We start from the raw sequence: 16,307 nt of genomic DNA, 5'->3' as shown, positions 1-16,307 counted from the left end.
GATCCTCAGAAAATTCAGTTTATTTTATGGAAATATAATTATAACTTGGTGAGAAGAAATTCAGGAACCAAAGGGTCTGTTCAGGAAATATTTAACACCTACTATGTGCCAGTCACTGACGATTTGAAGAACAATAACATAAAGATAGACCTCAAAAATTTCTCATGAAATGCATAAGAAAAATCAGCGATTTGGGTTCTAGATTCAGATCTGCAAACAGCTCAGTTTTATAAATGTCTTAGGCATGAGTAATTAGTGTTTTCATCTGTTGAGTACTATTATAAAGGAACATTTTTTCATTTACAAGAGAGCTTGCCTACAAGATAGCAAATTGAATATTGTGTTGTGTTTCACCTGTCCTAATCCTGAGTGACCTTGGTAAGCTAAAGCAAAGACCTTATAGATCTTTATGCCAAGATTGCTTCCCCAGACTAATGAATCATAGGTCTTGTTTTAACCAGTTATGCAAAGCAATGGGTATATTCTAGTCTGTTTCAAGTGATTGTTTTTAATTCTTTGCTATAGTTAGAATGTTGTATCCCCTCTAAAATTCAAGTTTCAACTTAATCCCCAGTGAAGAAGTGGAAGCTTTAGGAGATAATTAGGCAAAAAGGGCCCCACCTTCATGAATGGGATCAGCACTCTTATAAAAGTGTGGGAAGAACTAGCTAGGCTCCCCTTTCCTCCTCCTCCACCAAGATCCAATATAGCATTCCTGTCCTCCAGGGACATAAGCAACAAGGTGCCATCTTGGAAGGAGAAAGAGGGGCTCTTACCCGACACTGAACCTCTTGGCATCTTAATTTTGAATGCCAGCCTCCAGAACTATGAAAAATATGTTTCTGTGCTTTATAAATTACCCTGTTTCAAGTATTTTGTTATAGCATTGTATCATCTAATAACATAACAATGATGAAATCCCTTCCTTAACAATGATAAACAAATGCCTTTTGCCCTTAACCAACTGTTGTGTTCCTTTGCTTGAAAATAAACTCAGCTGTGTTTGTTTTGCTTTTTAACTCTAGTAGCCTTCATTGTTATTATTTGACAATATTTTATATTTGAATGGTAGTTCATAGTTTATTAAATGTATTCCTAAATATAAGCTCATTTGAAAACTGTGATGTGAACAACAGGATGGGCTTTTGAACCAAAGAGAGTCTGGATATATCACTGAGCAGCTGAAGCTCCTTGGATAAAGCATTGGATCAGTCAATGATCCAGGCTTTGCCTGAAATTATTTTAATCCAGTCTTTTATAATGATTGGCTCTTTCTCATTATATAGACAATAATACAACTATTACCTTCTTAGAGAATCTGTCCAATCTAAGAATTGCCTAAGATTAGTCTCTTTTTAGCATTTAGCACAGACTAAAATTATTGAGTTGACTTATTATACATGTTGCTCCAGCAGAAAATGTTAGCTCCTTGAAGTAGGGACTTTGTCTGGCTCATCTGCTCACCACTGTCTTCATAGCATCTGGACAGGCCTGGTACAGCATAGCTTCCTTCAATGAGTTTTTCTTCCAGCAAAAGGCCTCGGCCTCTAAGGGATAAGATGATTGGGTCACTAGAGCTGTGTACTATGTAGTTGCTATTGATTTTCCCCAAATGGTGACCTGTTAAACAGCCTCATGCTGCCTAAGAAGCTATCAGTATGTCTGACTCTTTGAAATGTTAAAGAACCAGGGAGACTATATGAATGCTGTCAGTTTCTAGACCTTCCCTGTGCATTCTTGTAAATGACCTCATCACCTAAAGTCATGCCTCAAAGGCAGAAGAGAGCAAAGATAGTATAGGTATAAAGTTACCCAGGTGATCTGAGAGTTGAGCCATTAGGAATCTCCTGCGAGCATGCAATTTCTAGTCTTCACTTTTTTTTTTGGTCTTTTTGAGACAGGGTCTCCCTGTAGCCCCAGCTGTCCTGGAACTCACTATGTAGACCAGGCTGGCCTTGAACTCAAAGAGATCCGCCTGCTCTGCCTCCTGAGTGCTGGGATTAAAAGCGTGCGCCACCACGCCCAGCTGAGTCTCCACTTCTTTCTTAACGTTTATATAAATCTTGGGCTATCATGATATATCTGTTTGTATTTATGTTAACACATGAATGCTTTATATTATTTCAGGATTTGTGAAATTTTTGCTATGGGAAAGCCATGCTATCCTAGTTCTTTACGCTGTGCTTGGCAACTTCAGGGACGCATATTTGCAGAGTTTTGACACTCTTTCCTGTGCAAAACATTCACCTCTAATTCAAATTCTCTTTTGGCCAATTCATTCATTCTTCAGTACATATTTACTGAGCATCTACTATGCATAGTGACTACCACACATAGCTACAACTGTGAGCTGGATATGTGTGATTCCTGCCTTCATGAAAACTATCATTTATGGAAAGAGAAAGAAAGAAGAAACTGAAACATATTGTGATGATTGTTAAGCTAAAGAGGGGAAACTGGTTGCTAAGCAAATGTAGAAAATGTCAACTAATTTTAAAGTAGGTGATGATGAAAGATTTTCCAAAATAAAATAATCTGAATAAGCAGGAGTTAGCCAGGGAATATATTGGCAGAAATATTCCAGACTAGGATTAGACTAAGCCTTGGAGATAGATAGAACATACAACATATAGGTAGCAACTTGGAATGTTTGTCTAGTACGGCTGGAATAGCGGTTCTTGAAGAGAGACTAGACGGGGAGAGGGGGGAGGAAAAGGAGAGAGTATGAGCACATGCTGGAGGGATAATGAAGAACTGTTCAGCCATTTACAATAGAAAAGAATAGAAAGTCACAGAAGAACTGGGCATGGTAGTCCATGCTTGTAATCCCAACACTCTGGAGAGGCAGAGGCAGGAAGTTCTTTGCAAGTTTGAGGCCAACCATGTCTACAGAGCAAGACTGTGTTTCAAAAACAACACAGTGCAGAGAGATGGCTCAGTGGGTACACATGCTTGCTACCAAGCCTGATGACGTAAGTTTAGTACCCAGGACTCACATGGAAGAAGGAGAAAACCAACCTCTGCAGGTTGCCTTCTGAACCGCCCACACAAATATATACATGTTGCAGAGCTCCAATGGTGCAATCAGTTAGTGTGCGGTACTTATATAAATATATCAATGCTAAAATAGCAACAACAATAACAACCTTGCTTCCCTGCACCCAAAAGTCACAGGCGAGTTTTCCCTTAAGAAGAATTGATTTAAACCCGTTTTTCACAAAGCTCTATTAGGAACCATATAGCGCTATGTCTGGAAAAAAATATAAAAAGTACTTACTAAGATTAAGGTAAGAAGTGAAAATAAAAAAAATCTGGGGCCCAAAATTAATTGGAGTGAGTCTCCATTTTATCTTCTCCCCTTTAAAGATAACCTTTTCCAGAAAGATGACCTCTCTGGGACTAACCTCTTCTGCTCTTTCTGTGTCTCAGGCACTGGGCCTACTGCCTCAGGGATCAGACACCTACTCAACAAAGTCCAACATTTAAAGTATGTGGCACTGATCAAAAGTACATGTGGCCCAACATGCTTGATGGTAATGGAGGCTACTACTAAATTTTCCCCCAATGCAAATGAGGCTAAGAAAGGATTAGAGAGAGTTGATGGGCAGGTTAATGATCATGATCTGAGAGAATACAGCTATTGGTTCACCTGATTGTTTACTGAGAAACTCTTAGCTTGAGTTTTCCCATGCTCCAGTGGAGATGACTCCATCTAGGCTTCTGGAGTCCAACCTCTTAGGTAATGAGTGACATATTTTGGTAAGGTCAGTGGCTAAGCCAGGAAATAAATATTCATAACCCTGACAAACAGGTACTAGATGGGAGTATTTATCTATCGTTGCCATATATTTAGACCAAGGGTTCCATTTGTGATAAGAGGCTGGAATGAGGCCCATATGGTTTTCTGAAGGTGGGGGGCTACTTGCTCTCCCTTTCTGAAGAGACATGGTCTTTTCTCTTTCCAAACCTTTGGGCTAACTTTCTGTGAAAATTAAAGCAGGCGGATTTGCCAACTGAACAAACGATGATGTGCAACTTCCCAATTATGTATGGGATTTTTTTTTCTGGTCTGTGAATGTCATTTCTGAGTAAACCGATGCCACAAGGTTATTAGTAGGATACGGCTCCGAAAAAATGTTTACAACGAAGGGCATTAGAGACTGAAAGCAGGACACACTAGCATTTCCTTTTCCTGTCTCCACCTGACCCTGGAAAGTGGTGACAAAGACATTTTTGCCCAGGACAACTCCAGAGTTTTCAAAGGCCGTAAAGGATTGCACTTCAGTTCTCTTCAGTGATTTATAAAGAGGCTAGGATAGTGGTTTCCAAAGTCAGAAAGGTATTCCTTTTCCAAACTGATCTCATTTTCCCGTCCTGGTCCCCAACTAAGATTTATTTTTTTCATAATGTTCTTTGGCTTTGTCTTTACCTCCGCTTGTAAGAAAAGTCCTTTCCCAGCCTCACAGAAAAGGCCCGTAAACGCTTGCATTCGCAGACCCTGCTTCCGTGGGTCAACTACGAAAGGGCAGCGTAGGAAACCCACGGATGCTGGAGCGGACAGGTCTGCACTAGCCCTGCGCTGTAGGATTCACCATGCGGCCCCTTTAAGAGCAGGCCACGCCTCCCGCCCTCCTCCCGCCGCTGCCGGCGGTCGGTGGCGGCCGCTACGGTGCTGACAAGATGGCGGCTGGTGGGGCTGTTGCTGCGGCGACTGAGTGCCGGCTTCTTCCCTATTCGCTCCACAAGTGGAGCTCCTTCTCCTCCACATACCTTCCCGAGTAAGTGCGAGGCCCGGGGCTCGTACTGTCCGTGTAGCTGGGCGAGAGCTCGGCCAAGCCGAGCGTGCGGTGCAGCGGAGCTCAGCCGAGAGGCCCAGGCGGGGCCTGCTAGGGGGACGCGCGGCCTCCGGAGCGGCTCGGTGCGGTGGCTTGAGAGCGCTGGTCTGCGCGGCTGAGGAGAGGGCGAGGGGCTCGTGGGGCTCATGGGGCGGCGGCGCGGCGGGCCCGGGGTGTGGGGGCTGCGGCGGAGCGGGGCCGGCGGCTGGAGGGCGGCAGCGCTGCGGCCGGGAGAGGTGGTCTCGGCAGCGGCGGCGGGGGCCGGTCCTTCCCGGGCAGCCCGTCCGGAGCGGGAAGCTAGGAGTTCCTCGGCGGGCGGGGAGAGTGTTTAACCCGGCGGGAGTGCGGGAAGAAGTTGCGGAGTCAGTCTGTATTCGGGCGAGTGGGAAAACTCGGGGGACTGGCAGCGGGGATCTGGGCTTTTTGCTGCATGTTCTGAAAAAAGATCAGGAAGGAGGGCCGCGACGGAGGAATTCTGCTATGATTCTGCTGCTCGGAGATGGGTTTGTGGAGACGCAGCAGTTTCCCATCCCAGAGACTTGGATGGGAACAGAAAAGTCTGACTTTAGGTCTGGAGCCTCCATTTAGCTGTTAGAAAAAGACTCGGATTGCATTGCTTACCAGTATGTGTTCCTGTAGCAAATTCTTTTTTAGTTATCTTCATCCAAGCCTTGAGAACAGCAAGCCTACCTTGAATTTTACATGCAGATGGAGAAACTAGCTTTATCAAGGTCTTTAGAAGTGCTAGTTGTCTCAAGGAAACACCATCTCACCACGAATAGTTTTATGGACAAAACGAATAATCTGTTTCTATATTGCTAAACAGACAAAATGACTAGATCTCAGGTGTGAACGTTTTTCACTGAAATTTTACAAATTTCTCTGGGGTCTAAATATGATCAGAATACATTGTATGAAATTCTCGAATCAACATTAAAAGAAAAAAATTCTCACTGTTTCCCAAATTTGATTTCTTAAGTCAAGTGGTCAGGAACTGCAAAGTGAAGCTGTCACCAGAAGAATCTGCCTCATCTGCCAGTCTACCCTCCTGTTCACCAGGTCAAGGGTTGGCAAGCCACCTTCAGTAGGTCTGGCCTTAGTAAAGGGTGACCTGTGGTCTGATCTGACCAGTTGTGGCTTGTTAATGGCTAGTTCGTGGCTACGTCTCAGTCTGGTGCTGGAACTCAACTTTTAATTTGAGGGCACGCTAGATAAACTAACCTTTAGCTGAAGTTAAAATGTGGCTGTAGGTTCTTGAATCTCTGATTTTTCTGGGCTAACTCCTTTTAAAATCTGAAGATATTTAACATTTTCTGTATCTAGGTTAGGGTTAGGGTCACATATTTGGGAAGTTGGTGTTGTTTGATTTGTACCTGCAAAGACTTTTTTTCTGATCTTGAATTAGGCTATTCAAGTTCCTTTAAACTTCTGGTGTAGGCATAAGACTTGAAGATCGATCCTAAGTCCCATTTGCGTGGGAGAATGAAGAATACATTTCTAATCAGAGTTTATGGGGCAGGATGGCAACTTTAATCAGTCGTGTTATCCTGGTTCTGATTTGGAGTGAACAGAACCTACTGTTGGAGTTAGAAGGGAATTGGGAGAAATCCATTGGTATAGGTTTCTTAAGTACCTTGATAATATAGTATTTAATATATATATATATAAAACTTCCACTTTAGTGTATCTTATTTAAATCTGAATGCAAGTATAGATTTAAAAAATTTTTATATTAAAGTGCTTTAAAAGTTCAGTAAACATTTTTCTTTGAAAGAAAATAGTTGTGTATTTTGGAACTTGAGTTTGAGAATTTTGTCTGTTAAGTTGGAGTGTGCCTGCCTTAACTGTAAAATTCTTGGTTCTGAACTTACATTAGTGTGTATAGATATTATAACTTTATATGACAGGAAATTTAAGAAAGGTATTGACTTTTCTTTGCCCTGAAATCTTTTTTAATGGCAAATTACTGTATCTTTTTTCAGTGAAAGGCATGTTAAGGAACGTCTTAAAGCAGGTGTGATTTGGGGTATTTTGATTTATCGAAATTGTCCATAAAGCAGCACTTACTTGACAGGAATCTAGGCATTTTGAGCTGATGCTAGTAATAAAAAAAAAAAAAAGGTGACTATTTGTGCTTTCCATATGCTAATCTCTATTATGAATACTTCAAATGCTTTAATGAGTTTAATCCTTATAACAATCTTTTAAAAAATATCAAAAAACTGTGCATGGTGGCACATGCCTGTAATGCTGTCACTTGGGAGGTAGAGGCCAGAGAATCAGAAGCTCAAGGTCATCCTCTGCTACATAGTGAATTTGAGGCCAGCCTGGGATATATGAGACCTTGTTTCAAAAAATAATTCATTTTTCCATTTCCAGATGAAGAAACAGGCACGGAGAGGTTAAAATTTGCTTGAGGTCATCCAGTTAGTTGAAGGCAGAATATGAACCCAGGGAATCTGGCTTTACAGTCGATGATCCTACCCATACTGCTTTACTGCTTTTATACAAATATTTTCTATAAGAAATCAGAGATTTGAAAGAATTCTTATATTAAAGGCACTTGCATTTTAGTTGTTTAAAGATATGTGACAGGCTAGAGAGGTGACTCAGTGTTTTCTGCATAAGCATGAGGACCCGAGTTCAGATCCTGGCAGAAATAGTCTTGGATGGTGCACCTGTAACCCTGTTACTGTGTGTGTGTGGGGGGGCGCTGAAGGATCCTTGGGGCTTGCTGAGGTTTAGTGCGAGACCCTATCTAAAAGGAATTAGGTAGAGAATGCTTGAGCAGGACAATCCTTGTTTTCTTCTGGCCTCTGCACATAGGCAACAGGTGAGTGCATCAGCATACACACATGAACATATATCACATACATATAGACCACACTCACACATATGATTCTTCGTGCACACACACATACACTTTGATGTGAAGTCATGAAAAAAATTACAATTTCAGGGGCTGGAGAGATGGCTCAGCGGTTAAGAACACTGTTCTTGCAGAAGACCCAGGTTCGAATCCCAGCACCCACATGGCACCTAACAACTGTAACTCCAGTCCCAGGGGATCCAACAGCCTCTTCTGTCCTCTGTGGGCATTGCACGACACAGGTGCACTTACCTACATGCAGGCATAACACTCATACACATAAAAATAAAAATAATTGAAATATTTTTAAAAAATTACAATTTCAAATTTATTTTATTTTTTTTTATTTTATGTGTATGAGTGCACCCGTGTTGTGCAGTGCCGCAGAAGTCAGAAGAGGGCTTTGGATTCCCCTGGAACTGGAGTTAAGGTCACTTTGTAGCTGCCATGTAGGTGCTGGGAATCGAACCCGGGTCCTCTGCAGAGAGCAGTCAGTGCTCCTAACCGCTGGGCCATCTCCAGCCCCTCAAATTTCTTTCTAAGGACTTCTAATTTTTTCCTTTTTTGTCTAATACATAAAACCTAACATTTTTCCTTTTAACTCAGATTTATTTGAACATGAAAATGTGTTACTGATAACAATTTTTACTTTGAAACTAGCAGATTAACCTTTTATTTTTCAGATGTTTAATTTGCCTGTATTTTACTTTTTTCCTGAAATTTATACCTAATTTGGGAATTAAGAGGAATACATTTATTTAAGTGATAATTGATAGGATTACTCATACTATATGTAAGAATATTTTATAAATTGCTGATCCCTGTTCTCAAATGTTTATTGTTATAGCTAGTAATGATGCTGGCTATAGTTTATCCAGTACTTACTATACATGAGATTTTCTTGCGTATATATTTTTTTAAACTTTTGTAAAACCTACAGATGAGGGAAACTGAGGACAGTACTTATTTGCCTACAATCATGTATCTTTAGGAGATTTGGTAAGTTTTTTTTTTTTAAATTATTATACTCTGACTGTGCTAATAACCACCAGCTATTGTCTTTTGTTCTTTGTTAAGCTTAGCAATTAGCATGTTTTCTTAGATTTAGTGTTCATCAAAACTTCAAGATGAATAAGATCATTATATTTTACAGCTAGGGAAACTGAGGTCCAGAGAGGTTAAGTTAGGTCTTGCTCAGTCAGGTCTGAGAGTAGAAAGCACAGGAGATAGGATTCTGATCTTAGGCTTTCTGACGTTGTAAAAGCTGCTTTAACTGATTCAATATCTGACATGGCTGTGGTGTGTGTACAGATAAGATGTGTGTTAATGTTGAACAGTAAGAGCATATTTTATCTCGATGTTTATGGTTTTCTATGACAACAGAATCTTTGAAACTATTTTTATATCCTTGGTAATGGAATGATTCTTACTTTTATGTATTACTGAATGAGTTAAATAATTTTAATAGTAGGATGGGTGGATTTATTTCAACTCAGCTAACTTTAAAATAGCACACATTAAAGGGCTGGAGAGATGGCTCAGCGGTTAACACTGACTGTTCTTGCAGAAGACCCAGGTTCGAATCCTGGCACCCACATGACAGCTAACAGCTATCTGTAACTCCAGTTCCAGGGGATCCAACAGCCTCTTCTGTCTTCCGCGGGCATTGCACGACACGGGTGCACTTACCTACATGCAGGCAATACACACATATACATTAAAAAAAAAAAAGCACATTAAAAAAATAGATATTTTATTCTCATTCCAAAAAAGCCCAAAGTTTGTAATTAGTATATTTGCAAGATACCCACAGAAACACAATGTAAACTCCCCTAATCCCATCCTTTAGAAATGTGACATTCCAGATCCTGGGTCTGCTTACACTTTGTAGTTTAGTGTTGTCCTTTTTGTTCTTTGTGTACTGGTTGTGTATTCCAAATTAGAAAATCCAAAATCAGCTCTAAATTCTGAAGCTGTTTGAGTACCTAAGTTTTGGATTTTAGAGCATTTAGATTTTGGAGTATTTTGGGTTTTTACTTTCTGGATTAGAGATTCTCAGTCATTAAAGTCTATGAAAACATTCCAAAATCTATAAATTAAAAAATCAGAGATACTCTGTCCCAGTCATTTTGGGTAAAGGGATAGTCAGTCTGTTTAACAGATTCTTCATACTCTTTTGTGTTCATTCATAATGATACATTTATATTCCATATAATGATTTTATGGCTTTTTATTTAATTGGTTTCCTATTATTGGACATTTAGACCTTCTGGTTTTATCTTTGTTTTCTTTTGTTGTTCTTTGATCATTATGAGTAATGAGATTATTTTTTAAAATTTTTTTATTATTTTTTTATTTTATGTGTATGTGTGTATTGCCTGCATGTAGGTAAGTGTTGTGCAATGCCCATGGAAGTCAGAAGAGGCTGTCGGATCCCCTGGGACTGGAATTACAGACAGTTTTTAGCTGCCATGTGAATGCTGGGGTTTGAACCTGGGTCTTCTGCAAGAACAACCAATGTTCTTAACCACTGACCCATCTCTCCAGCCCCTAATGAGATCATTTAAAAAATATTTTATTTTTATTTTGTTATATGAATGTATTGCTTGCATGTAAGTGCACCTGTGTTGTGCAGTGCTCATGGAGGTCAGAAGGGGGTGTCAGATTGCCCTGGAGCTGGAGTTACGGGCAGTTGTTAGCTGTCATGTGGGTGCTGGGAATTGAATGCAAGTCCTCTGCAAGAGCAGCCAGTGCTCTTAACTGCTGAGCCATCTCTGAGTAATGAGATCATTTGCCTGGTCTGCAGATAATGGCTATCATACATATGTGTTGGAGGACGTGGTCATTCTATTAAGTTCCTGAGCATCAAGGTGTATATCATTAGTTTGGGGACTTGAACACTCTGGAGACTGGTTATTTTCCTGTCCTTTTCTTTCATTTTTCTCTCTTACTTAAATTAGCTTTCTGGACACTAAAAATTCTGTTGTTTCAGACAATGAATTTTAGAAAAATAAAGATACCTAGGTTGGAGTACCATGAAGTAGACTGAAAATTACTTTGAATCTTTAGAATTAGATGCTTGTGACTTTTAGCAAGTTATGATTCTTTTCTGAGCGTCATTTAGTTTTGTGTTCTATAGAAATACTTTTCGTGTTGAAACACTGGGAGACTATAAATATAAAAGTTTTGTTGCTAGATGAGCAAATGGCTCTAATATTTGCATCATCTTTTTAAAGTCATGGTGTTTCTCATGTGTAGGTATATTTCACGCATAGTCTATAGCCATCTGACTTTGTGTTTCAGTCATTCAGAAACTCCCTTTAGAAATGAGAGATTTTCTGTTTTTAAATTTTTAATTGCTTATTTATTTATATTGTATGTGTGTGTTTGTATCTAAAGGTGCACATTTGTCACAGTGTGTTTGTGGAGTTCAGAGGACAACTTGTGGGAGTTCATTCTCTCCTTACACTATGTGGGTTCCAGGGTTGAATTCAGTTCATCAGGCTTGGTAGCAGATATCTTTTATCTACTGAGCTGTCTCAATAGCCCAGAAACAAAAGATTCTCTAGATTTTAATATGTATAAAATGTTTTGGAAAATGAGCAGTTGAGAATTTAGAGATCCCTAATTATTGCTTTTTATTTTTTGTATATTTTTATTGAATTTTTGTGTATTTCATATACATCTTTTTTAAAAAATCTTTATTATTTTTATTTTATGTGTATGAGTATATTGCCTGCATGTACGTGAGTGCACCCGTGTCGTGCAGTGCTGCGGATGTCAGAAGAGGGCTTCGGATTCCCCTGGAACTGGAGTTAAGGACAGTTGGAAGCTGCCATGTGGGTGCTGGTAGTTGAACCCAGGTCTTCTGCAAGAGCAGTCAGTGCTCTTAACCACTGAGCCATCGCTCCAGCCCCATATAAAACATCTTAATCATTTTTATACCCCCTTCCCCATCGGGACCTACCTAAAGCCCTCCCAACTAGATTTCATGCATTCTATCATTTATGTTAAGGCCTATGTAGTCAAGTTAGCGTCTCCTGAGGACCCTCTGTGCAAGTTATCCACTGAGGTCTGTTCAACCTATTTAGAGTCACTCTAAGACGATTACCTCTTCTTCATCCAACAGTAATCAGCTGCCTAATAGTTCTTGGACTAAGATTGGGGCCTGCTGCCCATTCCCATAGTTCTATGCTGGGATTTTGTCTGTTTTGAGTTTGCATGGGTCTTGTGTGTACTGACACCATTGCTGTAAGTGCATATAAGCAAGGTCCCAGAAGACTGTAAGACTCTGTTTCCATATGGTCATATACCTTCTCCCCTGGCTCTTACACATTCCTTGTTTTTATTATTAGACATTATAATCTATGATAAGGGACTTTAGAGAAGAAAATTTATAAAAATGCTTGCTTTTTGACTAATACTAAGTACCACACACAGACATTGTCTATGAATTGCACAGGCCTAAGGGACACATTTGCAATGCAACTTCTACACCTAAGGCTCATGGAACATAGAACAGGAATAAAGAAGAGGACACTAAGGAATCAGTTCTCAATAATGAAGCTCCTCATGCAGTGGAGGGCCAGGACAAAAGGTCACAAATGGCCAAAGTGTAGAGATTAAGAGTCTGCTAAATAATGTCCTTTGGACAGGACCCCTTTATTAAACTTCATCTACCCAAGGCTCATGGACTATCGTGAAGTGAGGATGGAAAGTTTGTAAGAGCCAGGGAGGAGGTTTCCATATGGAAACAGAATCCTACAAGCTCCTGGGAACTTGCCCATATGATTCTATGGCATAGGTGTCATCATATACAAGTCCCATGCAAACTCAGGCAGAGAGTAACCCAGCATAGAACTGGGAAAATGAAGGGCAGACCCCAGTCTTGTCTAAAGGAATGTTGGCAACTGATTGCGGCTAAATGAAGAAAAGCTGATCTTCCTAAAACAAGGGACTCTAGATAGGCTGACTAGACTCAGTGGATGGACTTGCACTGGGGAACTGCTGGGGCACTGACAACACAGTGGGCAGTAACAGGGATGACAGAGTATATGGGCTTCATGGGGGGGGCAGGTTATGGGAGGGTGCCAGTGGAGATGGGAGTATAAAGATGATTAAGATTGTTTGAGATGTTATATATGAAATACACACAAAATTAATAAAAAGAAATAAAAAAAACTTGCTCTTTAAGGGTAAACATAATATTGGCATATTCTCTAGATTAATTTTTTAGAGCATATTCTGTGGTTCCTGAGATTGTCAGGCTTGGCAGCAAGAGCCTTTACCTGCTGAGCTATCTTAATGACCTCCACATTATTTTTTGAGACAGGGTCTCTCACTGAACTAGAGCTCATTTATTAATGCCAGGGATCACCCTCTCTCTGCCCTTCTAGTGGTGGAGTTACAGATGCTCATCACCACATCTGCTTTTTATGTAGCTGCTGGGGATCTGAACTCATGAAGGTCCTAGTGCTTACATAGAAGGCACTTTACCAACTGAACCATCTCTCCAGCCTCAGATGATTTTAAATGTAATATATATTTTTTTCTGATTTATGAGTACTTTCTTTTTTTGGTATTTTTGAGACAGGGTCTCCCTGTAGCCTTAGTTGACCTGCAGCTTACTATGTAGACCAGGCTAGCCTCCAACTTGCAGAGATCCACCTGTCTGCCTCCCGAGTGCTGGGATAAAAGGCATGTACCACCATGCCTGGCTTATGTATACTTTTTTTAAATTATATTTTGTGTATATACATGACTGTGCCATGAGGAGGTCAGAGGACAACTTGTGGGAGTCATTTCTCTTCTACCATATGTATCCTAAGGATTGAATTCAGATTGTCAGGCTTGGCAGCAAGTGCCTTTTTAAAAAAAATATTTTATATTATTTTTATTTTATGTGTATGCATGTATTGCCTGTGTGTAGGTAAGTGCACCCGCGTTGTGCAATGCCCGTAGAGGACAGAAGAGGCCGTTGGATTCCCTGGAACTGGAGTTATGGACAGTTGTTACCTGCCATGTGGGTGCTGGTATTCGAACCTGGGTCTTCTGCAAGAACAACCAGTGTTCTTAACCGCTGAGCCATCTCTCCAGCCCCATGTATACTTTCTTATTTCAACAAGTTTTATAGTTTATATGTTTTGTCAAATTTATTACTATTTTGGGGACTGGAGAGATGACTCAGTGGGTAAGAGCACTGACTGCCCTTGCGGAGGACCTGGGCTTGATTCCCAGCACCCACGTGGCAGCTAACAACCTTCTGTAAACTCCAGTTCCAGGGAATCTGACGCCTTCTTCTGACCTTTCGCAGGCATTGCATGTCATGGGTGCACTTACACACATGCAGGCAATACACTTTATAAAATGAAAATAATAAATAAAAATAAGATTTTTTAAAGTATTACTATTTTCTTTTAAGTGGTATTATAAATTGATTTATTTTCGTTTTTTTATTTATTTTTATTTTATGTGTATGAGTGTATTTATGTGTATTGCCTGCATGTATGTAAGTGCACCTGTGTCTTGCAATGCCCACAGAGGTCAGAAGAAGGCATTGGATTCCCTAGGAACTGTAGTTATGGACAGTTGTTAGCCACCATGTGGGTGCTGGGAATTAAACCTGGGTCCTCTGCAAGACCAAGTTAGTGCTCTTAACTGCTGAGCTGTCTCTCCGGCCCCCTGAATTATTTTCTTTTTTAAAACTTGATTAATTTGTTCTTTGACAATTTCATACATGCATATAATGCATTCTGATTGCTTTCACCCCTTCCCTCTTTTACCTCCATTCCACCTGGTGTTCTTTCCTGCCCCATGAGTCTCTTTTCCACATTCTTGTCTATTTTGTTTTGCTTTGTGACCCTCTAGTAGTTTTTAAACATCAGAGTACTTTTGGAAAATAGTTTTTCTTTTAAAAATTTTATTTTTAATTATGTGTATGTGTGTATGTCTGTGTTTGGGTATGTGCACATGAGGTACATGCCCTCGGAGACCAGAGGCATTGGATTCCTTGGGCTGGAGTTAACAGGCAGTTGTGAGCCACCCCATATTGATGCTGGGAACCACTTTTGGGTCCTCTGCAAAAGCAGGACATGCTCTTAATTGCTGAACCGTTTCTCCAGCCCCAAAGGAAAATGTAGTGTTTTTTGTGTTTGTTTATTTTATTTATTTTATTTTATTTTTTGTTTTTTTTTGAGATCTGTAGTTCCATCTGGCCTGGCACTCACTGTATAGACCAGGCTGACCTTGATCTCACAGAGATCTGCCTGCCTCTGCCTCCTGGGTGCTGGGATTAAAGGCATATTTCACCACACCCCGTGGGAAAATGTAGTTTTTAAACATCAGTGCACTTTGGGAAAATATTTCTCTTAGAAAGATTGCTTACATACGAACTCCATGGTTTGTTGTGAATATTTATAAAAATCTACCAAGTCAAATAATGTTCCCTAGGTTGTGTATATTAATGCTACAGGTAACTAAGAATGCAGTTCATTTAATAGGTTTTTGCTTATGATGAAGTAAATATTCATTAAGATTTAAGTATTTTTTAAAATTAATGGGAAGAAAAAGCTACCTATAATATTTATATGGAATTAATTTTAGTATTCTAAAATCTGCCCTTATAAAGTTTTTGAGTGACATTTAAGTAAAATACCCTAACATTATATATTTTGTCAAAATAATAAAAAGAATTGGCTGTGTTTAGTTTTAATGTATGCACTTAAGACTGTAGGATTTTCTCTAAGTACAAATTAACTGTCCTTAAGTTTTGTTATAAGTTCTTTATCATTCAATTAAAACATTCAAAATTCACTTTCACACTTATTCTCTGGCTAGGGTTTTATTTATTTTTATTTATGTTGCTCTGGCTGGCCTGGAAATCGCTATGTAAACCAGGCTGACTTTGGAACTCACAGAAATCTTCCTGCCCCTGCCTCCCAAGTGCTGGGATTAAAGGTGTGTGCCACCATGCCCAGGTAATTGGTCCTTTTAACATTTTAACTGCCTCTTTTAATCTTTTGTAAGGCTTCTCGTCTCTTGCCTTTAAGATCTACTTAGTATGTGTAGTATTTTTGACTATTTTTTACGAGATGGAAATTTTACTTTTTTTCCCCTTGGTGGTGCTGACACTTGGAATCTAAGATCTCATGCATATGTCACAGTACTCTACCACCGAGCTACACATCCAATCCTTCTTTTACTTTGATTGCTTTTGTGTTTTCATATTAGAGATGTTTCTTACTAACAACATACAGAGTTTAAAAAATTATATTTATGTATTCATTTATTTAGTGTGTATGTGGAGGCACACGCGTACTACCATACCATGCACTGTATGTGGTGGTTAGAGGACAACTTTCAGGAGTTGGTTTTCTCCTTCGATCCACTGTGTGGGTCTTGGGAATTGAACTCAGGTCATCAGACTTGGTGGCAAGCACCATTAGCCACTGATCATCTTTCCTGTCCAAGATTTGAATATTTATTTATTTGTTTTTTATTTTTAATTTTGTGTGTATGCATGTATTGCCTGCATGTATGTAAGTGTGTCTATGTCGTGCAGTGCCCGCAGAGGACAGAAGAGGCCCTTGGATACCCAGGAACTG

At 39.9% G+C, this 16,307-nt stretch overlaps 1 protein-coding gene across 12 annotated transcripts in view; it reads left to right on the top strand.

Moving 5' to 3' along the window:
* Mkln1 (muskelin 1) overlaps positions 1-16,307 on the top strand; it is a 377,131-nt gene that overhangs the window by 195,315 nt on the left and 165,509 nt on the right. The window contains exon 1 of one of the 12 annotated variants that reach the window (XM_008850861.2): positions 4,650-4,778. The exons of the other annotated variants lie outside the window; for them this stretch is intronic. Within the exon in view, the coding sequence (XP_008849083.1) occupies positions 4,681-4,778 (98 nt within the window). The 5' untranslated portion in view covers positions 4,650-4,680. Of the gene's footprint in view, positions 1-4,649; positions 4,779-16,307 lie in introns of those variants that run through there. 12 annotated transcript variants of the gene reach the window in all.

This window comes from Nannospalax galili, unplaced genomic scaffold (assembly GCF_000622305.1).
Source record: "Nannospalax galili isolate Female #2095 unplaced genomic scaffold, S.galili_v1.0 scaffold1065, whole genome shotgun sequence".
Classification (NCBI taxonomy): domain Eukaryota; kingdom Metazoa; phylum Chordata; class Mammalia; order Rodentia; family Spalacidae; genus Nannospalax; species Nannospalax galili.
The sequence above is the reverse complement of the archived record's forward strand: the minus strand, read 5'-3'. Positions and strand labels throughout refer to the sequence as shown.